The sequence below is a fragment of the Notamacropus eugenii genome, chromosome 2 (assembly GCF_028372415.1).
Source record: "Notamacropus eugenii isolate mMacEug1 chromosome 2, mMacEug1.pri_v2, whole genome shotgun sequence".
In the NCBI taxonomy this organism is placed as follows: domain Eukaryota; kingdom Metazoa; phylum Chordata; class Mammalia; order Diprotodontia; family Macropodidae; genus Notamacropus; species Notamacropus eugenii.
In genome coordinates, this window is record NC_092873.1 from 536,921,993 (window position 1) to 536,941,858 (window position 19,866).

Below are 19,866 nucleotides of genomic sequence, written 5' to 3' on the forward strand. Positions count from 1 at the left end.
AATGAAATCACAGGACTGGTCACCAAAATTAACACAGAAGAAAACATTCAGGATGTGATAGAAAAATGAAGAAAAACAAGCCCTGCACTCATGGGCTTAAAGTCTAATAGGGGAATATCACCTAAGGACCACTACAACACAAGAAAGAAGGAAAGAAAGAAGAAAATAAAAAAAGGAGAGAAAGAAGAAGAGAAAGAAAGAAGGAAGGAAACAAAGAAAGAAGGAAGGACAGAAGGATGGAAAGAAAGAAGAAAAGAAACAAGGAAAGAAAGAGGCAAAGAAAGCAGAAAAGAAAGAAGGCAAGTAGGAAGCAAAGAAAGAAGGAAAGAGAAAAGAGGGAAGAAAGACTGAAAGAAAGAAAGAAGGGAAAAAAGAAGAAAAGAAAGAGGGAAGAAAGAAGGAAGGACAGAAAGAAGTAAAGAGCCAAAGAAAAAAGGAAGGAAAAAAGGATGGAAAAAGGAAAGAAAGAAGAAAGGGAAAGAAGGAAAGAAGGAAGGAAAGAAAGAAGAAAAGCAAAGAAAGAAGGAAGAAAGAAGTAAAGAAAGAAGCAAAGAAAGAAAAGAGGGAAGAAAGATGGAAAGAAAGAAGGACAGAAGGAAGGAAAGAAAGAAGGAAAGAAAGAGGGAAGAAAGACAGAAGGAAAGAAGAAAAGAAAAAAGGAAAGAAAGAGGGTAAGAAAGAAGCAAAGAAAGATGGAAGGAAAGAAAGAAGGAAAGAAAGGAGAGGAAGAAAAGCAGGAGGAAGGAAAGAAGCAAAGAAAGAAGGAGAGAAAGAAGAAATGAAAGAAAGAAAAGAAAGAAGGAAAGAAGAAAAAAGAAAAGAGGGAAGAAAGACAGAAAGAAAGAAGGAAAGAAGCAAAGCAAGAAGGAAGAAAAGAACCAAAAAAAGAGAAGGAAAAAAGAAGTAAAGAAAGGAGAAAGGAAAGAAGGAAGTGAAGGAAGAGGGAAGGAAGGAAAGAAAGAAGCAAAGAAAGAAGGAAGAAAAGAAAGGGAGAAAGAAAGAAGGAAGGCATGAAAGGAAGAAAGAAGGAAAGAAAGTGGGAAGGAAAGAAAGCAGGAAAGAAGCAAAGAAAGAAGGAAGAAAAGAACCAAGAAAGAGAAGGAAAAAAGAAGTAAAGAAAGAAGAAAGGAAAGAAAGAAGTAAAAGAAGAAGGAAGGAAAGAAAGAATCAAAGAAAGAAGGAAGGAAAGAAAGAAGAAAAGAACCAAAAAAAGAGAAGGAAAAAAGAAGTAAAGAAAGAAAAAAGGAAAGAAAGAAGTAAAGGAAGAAGGAAGGAAGGAAAGAAAGAATCAAAGAAAGGAGGAAAGAATGAGGCAAAGAAAGAAGGAAGGAAAGAAGGAAAGAAAGTGACAAAGAAAAAAGGAAGGAAAAATAAAGGAAACAAAGACACAAAGATAGAAGGGAGGAAAGAAAGAAGGAAGGAAAGGAGAGAAAGAAGGAAAGAAAGAGGGAAGGAAAAAAGATGGAAGGAAAGAAGGAAAGAAAGAAGAAAGAAAAGATGGAAGAAGGAGAGAAAGAAGGAAGGGAAGAAAAGCTGTAAAAGAAGAAGGAAAGGAAGAAGGAAGGAAAGAAAGAAGGAAAGTTCATCCTTTTGGATGATGAAGAACAATGCTTACCATCTGGAGAAGACCTAAAAGTCAAAGCTTCTGCATCCAAAACCTCCAAAATAAATACGCAATGGTCTCAGGGCATGGAAGAGCTCAAAAAGGATTTTGAAAGTCAAGTAAGAGAGGTGGAGGAAAAATTGGGAAAAGAAATGAGAGAGATGCATGAAAAGTGAGTCAACAGTTTGCTAAAGGAAACCCAAAAATATACTGACAAAATTAACACCTTTAAAAATAGGCTAACTCAGTTGGCAAAGGAGGTCCAAAAAGCCAATGCGGAAAAGAATACTTTAAAAAGCAGAATTAGCCAAATGGAAAAGGAGGTTCAAAAGCTCACTGAAGAAAATAGTTCTTTAAACATTAGACTGGAGACTTTATGAGAAACCAAGAAATTACAAAACAAAACCAAAAGAATGAAAAAATAGAAGACATTGTGAAATATCTCACTGGAAAAACAAGTGACCTGGAAAATAGATCCAGGAGAGACAATTTAAAAATTATGGGCCTACCTGAAAGCCATGATCAAAAAAAGAGCCTAGACATCATCTTTCATGAAATTATCAAGGAAAACTGCCCTGAGATTCTAGAACCAGAGGGCAAAATAAATATTCAAGGAATCCACAGACCACCGCCTGAAACAGATCCAAAAAGAGAAACTCCTAGGAACACTGTGGCCAAATTCCAGAGTTCACAGACTGAATTGAAGAGCATGGGATCATATCTTTAAAAAATGAAATCAAGCAGTGAGAGAGAAATATATTGGGAAGAGAAAGGGAGAAATGGAATGAGGCAAATTATCTCTCATAAAAGAGGCAAGCAAAAGACTTATTAGTGGAGGGAAAAAGAGGGGAGGTGAGAGAAAAACATGAAGTTTACTCTCATCACATTCCACTAAAGGAAGGAATAAAATGCACACTCATTTTGGTATGAAAACCTATCTCACAATACAGGAAAGTGGGGGATAAGGGGATAAGCAGGGTGGGGGAGATGATGGAAGGGAGGGCATGGGGAGGAGGGAGCAATTTGAGGTCGACACTCATGGGGAGGGACAGGATCAAAAGAGAGAATAGAAGTAATGGGGGACAGGAGAGGATGGAGGGAAATATAGTTAGTATTATACAACACGACTATTATGGAAGTCATTTGCAAAACTACACAGATTTGGCCTATATTGAATTGCTTGTCTTCCAAAAGGAAGGGGTGGGGAGGGAGGGAGGAAGAGAAGTTGGAACTCAAAGTTTTAGAAACAACTGTCAAGTACTGCTCTTGCCACTAGGAAATAAGAAATTCAGGTAAAGGGGTATAGAAAGTTATCTGGCCCTACAGGACAAAAGAGAAGATGGAGACAAGGGCAGAGAGGGATGATAGAAGACAGAGCAGATTGGTGATAGGGGCAATTAGAATGCTCGGTGTTTTGGGGTGGGGGGAGGGGACAAAAGGGGAGAAAATTTGGAGCCCAAAATTTTGTGAAAATGAATGTTAAAAGTTAAATAAATAAATAAAATAAAGGAGGGCATTGCAGGGATGCCCATCAACTGGGGACTGGCTGAACAAGCTGTGGTAAATGATGATTATTGTGCTATAAGAAATGGTGAGCTCAATGACTTTAGAAAAACATGGGAAGACATGAAATAATGAAGAGCAGAAGCCTGAGAACACTGTACATAGTGACAGCCATAACGGTTTAAGAACAGCTTGGAGCAAATAAGTCATTTTGACTTCTATAAGTCCCCTAATTAAGGAAGGCGCAGCCTGCACCCAGAGGAAGAACTGATATACAGAAGTCTCCTGAACGACCTTTACCTATGCATGTATATTGATATGTAGTGGGAGCCAGAAGGTGGAGGTAGGGGAGGACGAAAAAACGTTCCAAGATGCCTTCATTATGTACTGAAAAGAAGTAGTAAGTTGTGTGTAACAGACTTTGTTTCATGTGCAATCACGTCTTTAAAAAAATTCTCTCAAGTTAAAAAAAAAAAAAAAGAAACATTGTGGCGAAATTCTAGAGTTTCCAGGTCAAGGAGAAGATGTTGCAAGCAGCTACAAAGAAACAATTCAAGTATTGTCGGAATACAATCAGGATAACACAAGACCTAGCAGCTTCCACATTAAGGGATTGAAGGGTATGGAATAGGATATTCCAGAATGCCAGGCCTAGAGGCCTGAGGGCTACCCGAGTCTTACCTTACCTCTATCGCAGGTCTTCGGTTGGCCAAACCGGATAAACGTATGAGAGAAGAGACTTTCCGGAGTCGAACAAGGGTTAAGCTTTTATTCAGGGTCCTGGTTACAAGTGCAGGGGGAATTCTTCCTTAGGAGGGAACGAGGAATCTCCCAAGGAGGCAAAGATCTTATAATAAGAGATTGGAAGCAGAAGTGTAAGTGGGGAGAGAGGGGGAGGGGAGAGCGAAGAGAGGAAAAACGGAGCCTTCTGTCCTGTAACGACCCCTCCCAAGCTAAGAGCGCCTTCAGGCTTTCCTGATCCTAATTAAGCTCTCCGGCCGCATAGTTTGCACCTGAATACCGTGCCTGTTAGATAACAATAGGTGTGCCCAGATCCGGGACAGTCTAGAGGGGGATGCTCCTCCCATCACGTTTCTCACAGGAAGAGGCGGAAATACACGAGATTGCTCGGTCTCACTCCTCGATTCCCTGGTGTTTATGGGGGGCCTCATGAGAACTCTAAGATTTAGAAGTTCCCACCTTTACCCGCCCGAGACTGTCCACATGGAATTGAGCTTCCATCCCCAGCACCAGAAGTTAAAGGAACTAGGACTAAAACCAAGAATCACCTACCCAGCTAAACTGAGTATAATACTTCAGGGGAAAAATTAGTCTTTCAATGAAATAGAGGACTTTCAAGCATTCTTGATGAAAAGACCAGAGCTGAGAAGAAAATTTGACTTTCAAACACAAGAATCAAGAGAAGCATGAAGAGGTAAACAGGAAAAACAATCGTAAGGGACTTTCTAAAGCTGAACTGTTTACATTTCTACAAGGAAAGACAACATTTGTAACTCTTGAGACTTTTCTCAGCTTTAGAGCCGTTGGAGGGATCACACACCCACACACACACACAGAGCACGGGGTGAGTTGAAGAGAGAGGGATGACGTCTAAAAAATGAAATTAAGGGGTGAGAGAGGAGTATATTGGGAGCAGAAAGGGAAAAATGGAATGGGGCAGGCTATCTCTCAGAAAAGAGGCAAGAAAAAGCTTTTTCAGTGGAGGGAAAGGGGGAGGTGAGAGGGAAAAAGTGAAGCTTCCTCTCTTCATCTGTGGCTCACTCAGTGCATCTTACACTACAGGGAAGTGGGGGAGAAGGGCACAAGTGGGGGGGTGATGGAAGGGAGGGCAAGGGGAGGAGGGGGTACTTAGAAGCAAATGCTTTGGGGGAGGGACAAGGCCAACAGAGAGAACAGAAGCCTTGGGGCAGGACGGGGTGGAGGGAAACACAGCTCACCATGCCCAGCAGGACTGCATGTGAGGGGAGTCGGAGGGGAGGGAAGGCGGGACTCAGACGCTGGGAAGTGCGGGGGAGGGGGCGACGGGGGCAGATGGGGGGAAGGTGGTGGGTGGGGGACGGGAGACATTGGGAGAAAACCTGGGACTCCAGATTTTGTGGAAATGAATGTGGAAAACTAAAAACAAATAAATTAACATTGAGAAAGGCTAAACGAAGACGGAACAAAGGAAGGAAAGAAGGACAGAGGGACGGGACCCCCCCCAGCAGGGCGAAGCCTGCGGCCGTGACGTCACCTCCCGCACAGTAGGTCTAAGGCCCGGAGGCTGATGGGAAAGGCCTTGCCCTACCACACACTACAGCGCTGGCCCGGTCCAGCTCCCGCGGCTGCCCCCAGGCCGAGTTCAAGTCCAAGATCCGCCCCTCGAGACCCCATGACCTCTCACCCAAATTCCCGCCCTCGCCCCTCCCCCAGCTGCCATTGGTCTGGGAGACCCGGAGCGGCAGCTCCCCCCCACCCCCCATCTCCCTGCGGGCTTTCCCCGCCCCTGTTCTCCCCCACCCCCCCTCCGGGTCCAGTCCCCAGGAAGAGTGGCTTCTCCTCGTCCAATCCGAGTCCACGAGGGTCGCGCTCTTCCCCCTGGTGGGAGGGGAGCCGGGTGGGAGGGGTGGTGGGTGTATCTCTGCCGCATTCCATCCAATCTTATCCCTGGGGCGGGGCTATATGGGGGCGGAGCCGTCTCTCCTCGTCCAATGGGGTCCCGCGGTGGGTGGGGCTAGGCGCCCCTCTCCCTTTGAGGTCTGACCGGGCGGTTAGAGGCCGAGCGGGGTCGGAGCGCAGGAGTCATGGCCGCGACGGTGCTGAGGCGCGGGGTCCGGGTGAGGCTGCGGGCCCAGGGACGGGGCGGAGGGGGATGAGGGCGCCCCCTCGGACCCCGCGGGCCGCCGGAGACGGGGCTTGGAGCCGGGAGACCCGGCCTTTCCCGGGAGGGGCCCCTTCTGGGGGCGGGGGGCTCTCAGGACCCCAGTCCTCCTCCTTTCGGGGGCGCCGCCCCCAGGCAGGCACCGGTCAGTGGTGACCGCTCTGGCCCCCGGGACCCCCCTCCCCACCCCCTCGGGGGGCGGGGCCCGTGGGGGGCGGGCCGGGGAGAGGGCCGGAGGCCCGAAACGAGCTCGCGCCCCCGGCTGTCCCGTCCCGCAGGCGCTGCAGGGCTGGGGGCCCGGCTTGTGGAGGGCGCAGCACACCAAGGCGAAGCCCAGGGCCGAGCCCGCGTCGGGCTTCAGCTTCGGTGAGTGCGGGCAGGGGCTCCCCAGGGCGGGGAAGAGGGGGAGAGGGGCAGAACCGCCCTGGAGGTCCCGTGTCCTGGGGAGCCGCCCCCGCCCCTGGGGGGGGAGAGGGGCAGAACCGCCCTGGACGTCCTGTATCCAGAGGAGGGTGGGGAGAGGGGCAGAACCGCCCTGGACGTCCTGTGTCCTGGGGAGGGGGGGAGAGGGGCAGAACCGCCCTGGAGGTCCTGTGTCCTGGGGAGCCGTCACCGCCCCTCGGGGGGAGGGTGGGGAGAGGGGCAGAACCGCCCTGGACGTCCTGTATCCAGGGGAGGGTGGGGAGAGGGGCAGAACCGCCCTGGACGTCTTGTGTCCTGGGGAGCCGCCCCCGCCCCTGGCGGGGGAGAGGGGCAGAACCGCCCTGGACGTCCTGTATCCAGGGGAGGGTGGAGAGAGGGGCAGAACCGCCCTGGACGTCCTGTATCCAGGGGAGGGTGGGGAGAGGGGCAGAACCGCCCTGGAGGTCCTGTGTCCTGGGGATGGGGGGGAGAGGGGCAGAACCGCCCTGGAGGTCCTGTGTCCTGGGGAGGGGGGGGGAGAGGGGCAGAACCGCCCTGGAGGTCCTGTGTCCTGGGGATGGGGGGGAGAGGGGCAGAACCGCCCTGGAGGTCCTGTGTCCTGGGGAGGGTGGGGAGAGGGGCAGAACCGCCCTGGACGTCCTGTATCCAGGGGAGGGTGGGGAGAGGGGCAGAACCGCCCTGGACGTCCTGTATCCAGGGGAGGGGGGGGGAGAGGGGCAGAACCGCCCTGGACGTCCTGTATCCAGGGGAGGGTGGGGAGAGGGGCAGAACCGCCCTGGACGTCCTGTATCCAGGGGAGGGGGGGGAGAGGGGCAGAACCGCCCTGGAGGTCCTGTGTCACCCTCCCTGCCCAGGCTCCGGAAGCCACCGTCAGGTCCATTCTGAGAGAGGGTCCTTCCGCTCTCCCGGAATAAATCCTGGGAATTTCAGAAAATAGGACAAAAGTGAAATAAGGCATTTGGATGCCGGGTAGCTAGTGTTTGGACGTGGGCGCGTGAGAGGGTCGTTAGAGCCTGCACACCCCTATCAAGGCACTCTGGAGGGGCAGGCGTTTGTGGGCTGGGGGGGGGGGGGGCGTGGCGCTGATGCCGGGCAGCGAGCCTCTGACAACGCTGTCCTCTGAGAGGAGGTGAGAGCTAGCCCACCCTCTTGGCGAGGACCATGGCTGCTTGCCCTCCCCAGACTAACCCCCCTCCCAAGTCAATAAAGAAGCCATGAAATTGGAATGTGGCTTTTTGAACAAGGAACTGACTGCTGGTAGTGCTATGGTCAGAGACGGGGGGCTGGGAGAGGAGTGATCACTTGGAGACAGACTGAAATGCGTGAATAAACAGGTGGTCCCAGTTAGTCTGCTATGGCTGGTGAAGGGATGTTAGGGCCACCTCAGCTCCTGAGCCAGTAAAGAATCAGGTCAGTCTAGAGAGGCGGGGAGAAATGCTTGTCTCTTGAGTGATTGACCAATTCAAGTAGAAACAGCTGGGATTTGTCCAGGGTGCTGCATTACCTGTTTGGCATTGATTTTGTTATAAGCGAGAGTTCAGGTGTCTGGAGCCTAAAGAGACAGGAGGAACTGTATTAATCTTTACAATAGGCCTTAGTTTACTGTGTCAGACCTTGAGACCCTCTCTTTAAAAGAACCCTGCAAGGATTGTCTTTGGGGTGCAGAGGGCTGCTCCCTACCTGGTGCATCACAAATCTTTTTTCTTTAAACATTAGGTGTTCTTGATCTAAGAGCTGTCAGTGCCTTAGCCTGGCATGAAATGTCCTCTGCAGTCTTCTCTCCATGTCTTTTCCCCACCTTGCTGTTCATGATGCCCTCAACATTTCATGACCCCTGGGGCATACCTGGGAGTATCTGCCATCTTTCCAGGCCCTGCTGAAGGTCCCCTTCCTCTGGTAGCCACTTCCCCCACTGAATTTTGAGAATTCTCATATTCTTGGAGTTTGTCTCATCTGGTGCCGTCTTTCACAGATGAGGGAACCGAGGCCTCAACTGGCTTCTTTCCATGAGGCTTCCTGTCATTTGCCACTGGGTCTCTTGATCCGCTGATCTCTGTACAGGAGCAATTATTAAATATCAACCTCTTTTCCTCTGAGACCTAGTGATTGTGCTGATTTATAATCAGTCTGTCTCCTCCCAGAGACATGACCCCGCAGGCACCTGGAAGATGTATATTGTACTTGTCTGTATCTCAGGGTGTGGCACACTAAGTAAGCAGTTCAGAATCTCTGTTTAGTGAAACAGTAAGAATTGAATGGGGCAGCTGGGTGGTACAATGGATAGAATGCTGGGTCTGGAGTCAGCAAGACCTGAGTTCAAAATCTGTAACCGTAGTCAAATCACTTCACCCTGTTTGCCTCAGTTTTATCATCTGTCAGATGATGTGGAGAAAGGAAATGACAAGCCACTCTAGTGTCTTTGTTAAGAACATCTCCAGTGAGGCCATGAAGAGTTGGACATGATGGACATGACTGAAAAATGCTGATCAACAACAATTAGAAGAATTGTCTTGGCAGATTGCTGCGTTGTGATCCCACTTCATGATATAAGGATGGCTCCATGTTCCTCTTGGTGTAGGATAATCAGGGATGGGCTGTTAAGGGCTAACTAGATGCCCCTTGTGCTCACCGACCCAAGTATCCACTTTGGTTTGTGAGTTTCTTCCTCCTGTCGCATTATCATCCTGGTCAGGTGACCGACCACGCTTGTACTATGTACTCACCCTTTCAACACTCAGAGTTTCTACCGGGCCTTGTCCCATCACTGTTCGAGCCCCATCTTGTGGGCCTCCTTTAATATGTACTAACTGATCCCTCTGTAGAGCTCACTGAGCAGCAGAAGGAATTCCAAGACACCGCTCGCAAATTCGCCAGAGAAGAGATTATGCCAGTTGCCGCTGAGTACGACAGAACTGGCGAGGTCAGTGCAGGAGCCCTGGATGACTCTGCAGGCCATGGTCTGGGCATGGGGGAGGGCAAGATTTTGGTTCAGTGTTTTTACTTTCTCCCCCATTCTTTTATTCTAGTATCCTGTTCCCCTCATAAAAAGGGCTTGGGAGCTCGGGCTGATCAACACGCACATTCCAGAGAGTTGTGGTAAGGTGGCTCCTGCCTTTGTTGAATGGGTGTTCAGTTGTCAAGGTGAAACGAGGCAAGAAAAATAGGACAGATTTGTGGTTTGCATCTTTCCAAGAATCTGCCCAGGAGATGGTGGTGCCCAGGTTAGAGGGCAGCTCCAGACTCCACCCAGAAACTGCAGAATTAGTGCTTGCTGTTTGCCAGAACGTGTGGGTCACACCTGAAAAATCTCCTGAGATGCTGCCTCTCTGTCCCTATGGTCTGTATCTCTCCCTCTGACACATTCTCTGTCTGTTGGTCTCTGTCTCTACCTCTGCCTCCCCATCTGTCCCTCCTCTCTCTCCCCCTCCCTCTGTCTCTCTCTCCCTCTTTCTCCTTCTCTCTCCCCCCCTTCCCTTCTTCCCTCCCTCTGACACTCTGTCTCTGTCTGTCCCTCTGTCTATATGTCTTTCTCTCTGTCTCTATCTCTCTCCATCTGTCCCTCCTTCCTTCCTTCTCCCTTTCTGTCTACATCTTTCTTTTTCTTTGTTTCTATGTCTCTCTCTCCCCCTCCCCCCCTCTCTCCCTCTCCCCCCCTTTCTCTCTCTCTCTCTGACTGTCTCCATCTCTATCTCCATGTTTCTCTCCTTCTCTGTCTCTATTTCTTATAGATGGTTGTAGGAGTTCCTATGGTCAGAAAATAAATCTCCCCGACACCATCCTGGTAATGAGCTCCCCTCCACCCACCTCCCCAATCCCAACCTTTCCTAGAGTGGTCCTCAGGCAGCAGAAACACTTGCCTATACTCAAAGGCTTGAACCACTTTAGTGTGGGCACAACCAGAGGGGAGCCTTGATGCTGGCATAGCTTTGGGGAAGCAGGCTCATCTCCCTTGCCACAAGGGAGCTTTGGAGTAGGAGTTTCATAACCAAGTACCAGGGCAAGTCCAAACCAGAGATCCAGAGCTTTGACGCTGAATGATTACCTTTGAAGTAATCAGATAATGACAGACACATGTTTGTGCCAGGTTATGGTGCATTTGAACAAATTTGTGATGTTATCTCCCTTTGAGGAAAAAGCCTCTGCCTTCCCAAGCCTTAGGGAATTGCCCAGGCATGATGGAGAGCCTGCTTCCTCTCTCCTGGATACAAGGACACATAATTGAGGTGTCCAGGGTGAGACAGATACTGAATGGGACTTAATCCAAGTTTCATTTTTAAGTTCTGTTCATTATTTTCAATGTCATGGCTAGGCTAGAGTATGTCAAATTCCCTAGTTATAGTCCCTCTACATGAAATGCGCAGTATTTTTATTTTTATTGGATGTATTTTGTATTGGGCATTAAGGCCGTGTTACTTCTTACTAGTTGTAATTACTAGTTGTGATCTGGGACTGAGTTTTCATCTATAGGAATACAGTTTGCCCAGCAGGTGATCCCATGCTTCCAAGTTCCTCTGCCATAGAGGCAGCCTGGCCTTTCAGACTGAGGACTGGAAGCCTTGTATCTGGCCCTGCCTTTGCTGAGCTCTTCCATGGGGCAAGAGGCCAGCCCCTGGAAGTGCAGCATGGATAGAGCACTTGGCCATAAGAAATGGCTTGTCCTTGGGCCCTTTGGTCCTCACCACATCTCCTTGGGACCAAATACAGCTGTAGAGTGTCCCAGATGGGCCCCAGGCAGGCCCAACAGCCTCCATCTTGTGGTCTTGTGGGTATGCCCTGCATCCCTGCCAGTCTAAAAAAACCAGGCAACACCCAGGCAAATAGCTGGATTATTCAACAAACACAAAAGAAAAAAATTAGCCCAGAGGACAGAAGGCCCAGGAGTGTGTGGTCTGTGCCCGGAGAGTCACATTGGGCCTCTGCTGACTGGCATTCCCAGGGCCCTGTAAGGCTTTCTGAGAACCTTGGAGACTCTGCTTCTGTGATCCCATTTAAAGTTGAAGAAGCTTGTTGCAGGTAAGAGGCTGCCTGTTCAGTTCTGGGATTCTCCTCTGGGTCTGAGTCATGGTCACCAGCCCAGGGGTTGGCAGGCCTCACAGAGCCCTGTCTCTGAGGCATATGTCCCCTGGAAAAGCTGCTCAGTGTTGGTCTTGAACCTTACCTCATGGCCTTAACTCTGTAGGTGGCCAGGACTGGCTTGGCTCCAGTACGTGGGGTAGGGCCCAGGGTGACCTTTGTACTACTTCTACCCTGGGCACTACCAGGGCCCCACCTGTTTTGAAAACTGATTCTGCGAATATGTCTTCACTGGAAGTAATTACTCTGGTCTGAACCCCTGTTACCAGAGATGCAGCCGGTGGGATTGTGCTATATTTATATTTCCAATGTTACCAGGTGGCCTTGGCCTTGGGATTTTTGATGCTTGCCTCATTACTGAAGAGTTGGCGTATGGATGCACGGGTGTTCAGACTGCCATTGAAGGAAATTCTTTGGGAGTAAGTTAGCCTTGTTGTGGCTCAGTCACATGATGGGGGGGGGTGGGAGAGGAAGAGCTTGCCTCAGTGTCAGAGGAAGCTCTTGACATTATGCCAGATAGTTTGGGGTGAATTGGGGAACTAGAGAAGTATCTATGGAAAAAAGATATTTTTAGACCCAAGGGATTATAAATTCCACTCTGATCTGTATTATAGTTTCTAATAGAGCTTGGCCTGCTGAAAGTTTACACCCCCTTAATCTCTTATGATCCAGTGGGGTTTTTTAATTGTATGCCATTACTTAAAATAGTCTAGCGTCATACGCAGGCTTGAACTTAACTTGTAATATTTATGGCTGAAGATTAACCTGCTTCTGTGTGGATTCTGGTATTTCCCTGGTGGCCAGGTCAATGCTGCTCCTGTCTGAACACCTTTTGGGGTATGCTGCCCTGCCAGGGGTGTCTTAGTTTGGATCTGTCTCCGTCCAGTGTGGCCTGGTCAGTGTGTGCCCTCACTTTGCTGCCCAGTCCCCTCTCCACAAGAAGAGGCAGCCTCATTGGGGGGAGGGGTGGCTTTGCTGTGACTTTGGCCATTTTTATGAAGTTCCGACCTGGAGAGTCCAGCGATGCACATCTCATTGTCGCCAGCCCCAGTGCAGGACATGGTACCAAGAGCTTGCTGACCATCTGGCCGCACGTTTGAGCCTTTCTCAAATTGCCCAAGTGCGTTAGAGTGGTTTTCTCCGTGTTTGAACAGGGATTATTAGCCGTGGTGTCAGATCCCCTTAAAAATGATCCAGTGATGAACATCATATGGTGGTTCTGAATCTAGGGATGCAGCCAGTGACAGCTTCTTGTGATTTGGGCTCAAAGCATCCTCTCTGTGTTCCATATCTGACAGAGTGTGGTCCTTCTTTAAAACCACCCTTTTCTTCCATAGCAAATGCCTGTCATCATTGCGGGAAATGAGCAGCAGCAAAAGAAGTACCTGGGGCGGATGACGGAGCAGCCAATTATGTGTGTGAGTAGTTGCTGCCTGGGAGTGTTGGCTCTGCCAGGGTCCGTTAGTGTGCACCTTCTAAAGGGCTCTCATCCCTGGAATTGTGGTGTGACCTCAAAGGGAGCTCTCTACACGGGACGCTGTACTCCTTGGCACCCACTTCACCCACATGCACATTTCAGGGCTTCCTCGTCCCAGGTGGGACATAGTCACTTCAGGCTCCTAGCCTCATAGGCATGCTCGGAGCTAATTTGTGTCTTTGTGTGGAGTGGGAATTTGGAATTATAAGGGATTAATATTAAAATCAGACATGGAAAGCTATCCATTCATTGAAAAATTGTGAACTTGGTGACATTATACTGACCATGAAGCTGAGCAGGGCCTTAGACCTCTAGTCTCCATCCCATCTCTGGACCACCACTAAGAAGTGTGAGAAGTAGGGTTTGGCCCCTGGCCTGGGGAGATCTTTCAAGGTGCTCATTCCCATCCTTCTTTAGCAGTAGAACAACTGATGAACTGAGGCTGAGAGAATTACCCAGAGGGGTCCAGTGACCTCTCCAGAGTCAGGACTTGAACCCAGGTCTTCATGGCCCCAGGGCATTTCTCTCCACTGAGGCACTCCTGCTTAAATGTCCTTAAAGCTGTTGTGAGCCAGAATATTAGTGGGATTAGGGAGACCTGCATTAACCCCCTTCCCCCAGAGCGGATACACACACGCACACATAACACCTACACACCTCTCTCTCCCTGTGATGGTGAGCTGGGGTAGTCTGGCAAACACCACTTCTGATACCCTCCCAGGGCCCTCTCCAGGCTTCTTTGCTGAGCCCGGCCCCCCAAAACCCCCAGATGCAGATGGTCCCCCAGGTAACTTTCCTAAAGGTTCACCGAGGCATTCAGCCTTCCCCTCTACAATCCTTGGCACCCTTGTACATAGTTCTCATGTCTACTTCCATAGGCGAGGTCAGCTCCTCGAAAGCCCACACAGCTCTGTCTTTGTGGGTCCATGGCCTGTTTGACAAGTCTTTTATGAATGTTTGTTGAATTCAATTTCCTGAATAGCGATAAGAATGCCCTGGAGTGCAGCAGCTTAATAATGGCATGTCACAGAAGCTGGGGGCTTAAAGGACCTAGGTGGCTATAAGGCCATCCCTATGCCCCTAAGGGTCTGTCCCCCCCCTACCCATTCCGCCTTCAAGAGGGATGGGAGAGGGGGAGGGCTTACGCTGTTTCCATCGCTTACATCCAGGGCCTTCTGCACATACATGACAGTTCCCCACTAACTCTAGGGCTTCCCTGTCCTGTCTGCCTCCTCTGGACAATGTGCAGTTCCCCAGTGTCCAGGGCCTGCTCCAATATTCCAAAATGCAAATCCTGTCAAATGGGGAGGGAGGTATAAACGGGAACCCCTGAGGGCATCATGAATGATGGGGGCTTTGGGAAGCAACCCTTCATTCCTGTTCCAGATCATCCTGGTCTGCAGCAGATAGATACATAAGTCTCAACAATTTCTATTCTAGATGAGAATATGGCTTTATGAAAGGAAAATGCCCTTATTGGGGTTGGGAGGGGAAGCCTATAACTGTCTAGTAATCTCTTGGTGGGGTGGAGGGGGGGTGGTGTTTCATGTTCTGGGCCTTGGATGAGGAGCCAGAAGCTGGAAATTGTTCAGCTGAGGAAGTCAGAGCCCATTTGAAGGCCCCTGGGCCTTGGGGGGTCCTTTCAGGGACTTGAAGCAACCTCCTGCTGCTACCTCATCTCCCCAAACTGTGCAGGGCTATTTAGGGAAACCTTCCTAGCCAATGGTGGAAGTCAGGCCTGGAGTTCAAAGGAGAGATGTGGGATAGCTTTATGTGGAGACATGGGAAATGGGCATGGATAGGGTCATCGGACCCATAGAGGAGGGTGAGGAAAGAAGAGAAGGGCAGAGAAAAAGCCTTGGTGAGCATAGGATGGCACCATCACGGAGACAAGGTAGAGTGAGCAGGAGAACCAAGAAAGGGATCCCAGAAGCCTAGAGAAGAGCGTGGGCACAAGCCAGGTGCCCCAGAGGCTAAACAGCTCAGGCCAGATCAGTGGAATCCTTCTGAGGGGAAGGAGAAGGGAGCAGGGAAGCGTTAGGCAGCTATGGTATGCCTGGCCCTGTGCTGCTCACTGTGTGCTTTACCGGTGACCTCGGAGAGAACGTTTCTCTTAACTCGGTCTGTGAGTTTATAGAAGTCTTGCTGTATCTTGTGAAATGCTCTGTTTCCTTATTTCTCCCACCATCTTCATCCACCCCAGCTTCTTCCAGCCTTTAGTTTTTGAGCTTTTGGCTCCACACAATGAGCCGCTTTCAGTATTTTTGTTCAGAAAGCCTCTTTTCCTCTTCTTTGATCCCTGTGGGTGGAAGCCCAGCAGTAAGGTAGCTCAGACAAAGAAGGGCACATGCTGAGTTGTGTGGAATTCCAGATTGCCTTTTGCAGAATGGTTGCACCCATTCACAGAGCCACCAGCAATGCCCCACCATGTCTGTTTTCCCACACCTCCTCAAACATTTGTCATCTTTGCTATGTGTGAGGTAGAATCTCTGAACTGCTTTAAATTTCTCTACCTAATGAGCAGTGATATGAATCTTTTTTGTATGGTTCCAGATTGGAAAAGACCAGAGCACAGGGAACTTCCCAACTGACTCATTTTAAAAGGAGACTTCCAGAAGATGGAAAAAAGACCAGGGAACAAGGGACAAATAGGGGAGTGGTACAGGCCTCTGAAATAGGAGTGGAGAGGAGGCTGTGAAAATCTCACAGAAAGAGGCATGGGAAGCTAAACTGGGAGGAGAGGCCTCCATCTGGGGTGAACGAGGTGATGATAGCTCAAGCCAAGGGAGAGGCAGGGACTCTCTGCTGCTTTGCTTGTTTTCTCCTCCAAAGAGAATGGCCTATTCAGTAGAGATGCTCAAACAGAAATGATGAGCAGGGAATTTATACCCAAGACAGGTAAGGCAGTAGGAGAGAACCCAACTTTTCCTTCATGAACTGAAGTTAGCTGGTCCACTTACACTACATTCTCTGTTACTGAAAAAAGTGACAGATGTGATGGATGAATTGTTGCCCCCAGGAATGGTTGAAAGAATAGGGGAAGTGGGAGGGGGTCCAGAGGAAGAGGGGCAGATGTCCTCATTCATTTTTAAAAACCATGAACCCAAAGCAACAGTAAACATCATATCATGGGGAACCTGGCCCTCTCACCTTGTGCCTGGGAATGTTTGCATAAAGACCACAAGGAAAGTAACCGTAGCTTTTGGAGTAGCATCCACTGAGATCCCTTCCCACTCTCAAAGGCTATGACTCTGCACTTTGTTGTCAGGAATGCCAAAGGGGAGGGCAGACAACATGGGCTGGGAAAGGCAGGACAGGATAGTGGATAGGGCTGAGCACCTGCATATGGTGATAGTTACCGGAGCCTGAGAATCAGCATCTCTGAACTTGAGTGCCCTTCCTTAGCTTAGACACTACATTTCCACGTTGATGAAGGAGAGGTCTCTCTGCCTCTCCTTGGTGCCATCCTGTCCCCACCAAGGCTTTGTCTCTGGCCCCCTCCTCTTCTTTCCTCATCCTCCTCTATGGGCCCCATTGGTGGAGATGGATATAGCTGCCAATGAATGCCAGATAAGGAGGTGCTGGGAGTAGTCTTCATGGTGCTGCCATCCCCACTGACAGCAGCATCTTAGCAAGACGAGTACACCCTTGAGAGAGTCCACCTTAGAGACAGGTGGGCCCAGAAATGAACATCCCCTAAACAGAAGAGAGAAAATTTCATGTTTTCTCCCAGGCTTCCACACTGTTCCCTGTAAGGGCTGGCCACATGAGACCTGTTTATCCAGGGAATGCCCACCAACTCTTAGGTTTTAAGTGGCTTCCTGTTAGCTTAGATAGCTTTAATTAAGGAGTTTCTTAGAACATTTGCCATTGATTTCAACAATTAGAGTTTTTTAGACCCATCTAAGATGTTGATTTAGAAGGGCAGGGTATGTTTCCTTATGTAGCAGTTGTTGTAGGATTCCCAACTGTTTTGTTTCACAGTTAATGTGTCCTGACTTCAATGTGTTTGTTTTCAAGGCTTACTGTGTAACAGAACCCGGAGCAGGCTCTGATGTGGCTGGTTTACAGACCAGAGCAGAGAAGAAAGGCAATGAGTATGTTATTAATGGCCAAAAGATGTGGATAACCAACGGAGGAAAAGCCAACTGGTGGGTGCATGGAAACCTCTGCCTCACCTTCAGACCTCTGTCTCTTCTGTCCCTCAACAATCTTTAACCTAGTCACAAGTTCATAGCGCAAGAAAGGCGACCCACTCCATCCCTGTGGCTTTGACAAACGGACCATCCCAAGGCAAAGAAGCCAAAGGGATTTGGGTTTTGTTGCTGTGAAAAGATACTTACACGATCATCAAGCATTTATTAGATGCATGTTAGGTTCTAGGCTCTCACATTGTATTGGGAAAACATGTTCACTCTTGTGCACACTCACACACACACACCTGTACACACACATACATACTCACACACACAGACACACACTCACAAAGCTACTTGAAGCATGAATCCCACAAGATGACATCCAGTGTCCCACTCTGGGCAAGGGCCTCCTCAGCCATGCTCAAGTCAGCCTGGCTGGAATAGCAGAGATTTTGCCTTCCCCCTGAGGCTGCCCCAGCTGATGAGTCCTACCTTTCTTGTAGGTATTTTCTTTTGGCTCGGACTGACCCTAATCCCAAGGCCCCTGCTAGTAAAGCCTTTACCGGATTTATTGTCGAGGCAGACACCCCAGGAATCCAGATTGGAAGAAAGGTAAAACATAGATGTCTGTCTACAGTTAATAGCACAAATGTTTTATTTTTAATTCCGAATAAATAAGGCATTTCACTGTCATGGGCTGTCTTACATTGAAATGAAGAGAAGTTTTGTGTCAGTACACAGGCTCAGTTCCTTCAGCCCATCTTCCTGAAGCATGGTCTCCAGCCCCCATACATGGTAGTTGAACCCCCTAGAGCACATTCTAGTTCCTCAGCACTTACTTGGATAAATCTGTGATTTCTCCTAAGCATGGGCACAGATGGTGGCCTAGTCAGGCCTTCTTATCCTATGCAGTCCTTACCTGTGTCTTCCCATTAATCTTCCTTGGAGCATCTACCAAGGGCACTGGAGGCCCTCTCCTTGTTTGTTCGTTAGTGCAAAATTTGCTGTGTCCAGCCATTTCCCTTCCTCTAGCTATCTGAAGTGCTTCTTCTCTCTCTCCAAGCACAAGTCCTTGGTGGGTGGTCTTTCAGCCTCTCACTCACCACGGTCACCTACAATTGGAGTTTTCTGAGTCTGTATGGTGCCTAATTCTCAGTCATTGTTAATAGAATTGGGGCATCTCAATAGAGAAGCTTTTGTCCATGGTGCAGCTTCGGACCAACAAAGCACTGTTAGGTTCTCAACATGATCCAATCCATTCTGTCCTTGGTTTTTGGTTCTGGGCCTAGCTCCTTCATATTTCTCTCTGTGCTAATTCTGCATTGATGGACTAACTCTAAGAGGGACCCTGTTCAGCTTCCTCCTCCCCCTTGCTCTGATGCTTGAAAGCCCAGTCTTCTGAAAATGTATGGATGGGGGACTCGATGCAGCCAGCAGCAGAATGTCATCTGCAAACAGAAGCCTGGCAGCATCAGTAAGGAATGCCTTTGGGGAACACACATCTCCCTGGGTTATGCCTTGTTCCATATTTCTAATCAGAGGATTATTGAGCAGTATTCTCTAGCAGTTATATGTAAGCATGGGAGACAGCTTGATGGAGAAGAATTCAGGCTGTGGACCCAAAGGGTTTGTGTATTTCCTAAACCCAATCAGTAGTGTGATTCTAAAGATGGAATTTGCCATTGAAAATTGACCATGAAAACCTGGCAGGGCTCTCTTTTTCACCAAGAATACCACTGAGTTCTGGACAAGGAATTTATAGGTGAGGAGGCAGGCCCCAGTTTGCAAAGTGGCATCTTGAAAACTGATCTCCAGCACTCCTAATCTTGTCCCCTCCCTCAGGCTTTTGGCATGTGTAGTTGCTGTCCACCCAAAGAACTGTTACCATAGCTGGACACAGTTTTCTAGATATGGGCTGACAAGGTCAATCATCGCTCACCAAGCATTAAGGGCTTACATTGTAGCAGCCCCTAAATAGCACTGGGGAGAAAGAGAAAAGGCAAAGAGTCCCTGCCCTGGCCCCAACAGCATCCATTCTGATGGAGGAGACAACATATGGAAGTGAGGATAGGCATGATAGAAGACCAGAGGAGATGACTCCAGCTGGTTGAGGGATCAGGAAAGGCTTGAGGGATGAGGTGGCAGGAGCCAGTCTTCAGAGAAGCTGGGGATTCTCCAAGCTGGAGGCTCAGGCAATGGCCAGTGCCCAATGCTGGAGGAGCCAGAGAGGAAGGCCCCCTCAGAAGCCAAGGGCTGTGTGTCCTGCAGACTGCCCTCCGGAGTCATGTCTCTTGTCCTCTTGTCATTGGTAGCCCAGGTATGACTTCCCGCTGGCTCCATTGTTTGAGATGTTCCCAATCCCTCTCCTCCAGGATACTTTTTGTTGCTCAGAAATCTACTTAGCAACAGTCTATCTATTTTGGAACAAGCATTAAATGATTAACCCAGAGTTCTTTTCCTAGAGCTTTCTCCATTAAGAAAATTGGCACTATATGGGAAAGAAACTATAGTTTCAAAACCATTCTTTAGTAAATGTCTTTGGTTGTCAATGTCCTTTTCAGGAGATGAACATGGGCCAGCGCTGCTCTGACACCAGAGGGATTGTCTTTGAAGACGTGGTCGTGCCCAAAGAGAACGTCCTCATTGGGGAAGGGTCCGGCTTCAAAATTGCAATGGGTGCTTTTGATAAAACCAGACCTCCGGTAAGGGACCCTGCGGCTCGGAGTCCTGTTGTACCACCCTGTGCTTGTGGGGCTGCGTGCTTGTG

The 19,866-nt window shown here is 49.1% G+C and overlaps 1 protein-coding gene across 1 annotated transcript in view; it reads left to right on the forward strand.

Moving 5' to 3' along the window:
• The first annotated feature begins 5,845 nt into the window (after nt 1-5,845).
• Nucleotides 5,846-19,866, forward strand: part of ACADM (acyl-CoA dehydrogenase medium chain) — a 28,839-nt gene continuing 14,818 nt past the window's right edge. The window contains 9 exon segments of the mRNA XM_072649882.1: nt 5,846-5,943; nt 6,266-6,353; nt 9,233-9,330; nt 9,437-9,506; nt 11,802-11,902; nt 12,821-12,901; nt 16,981-17,111; nt 17,603-17,711; nt 19,661-19,801. Of these exon segments, the coding sequence (XP_072505983.1) occupies nt 5,911-5,943; nt 6,266-6,353; nt 9,233-9,330; nt 9,437-9,506; nt 11,802-11,902; nt 12,821-12,901; nt 16,981-17,111; nt 17,603-17,711; nt 19,661-19,801 (852 nt within the window). The 5' untranslated portion in view covers nt 5,846-5,910.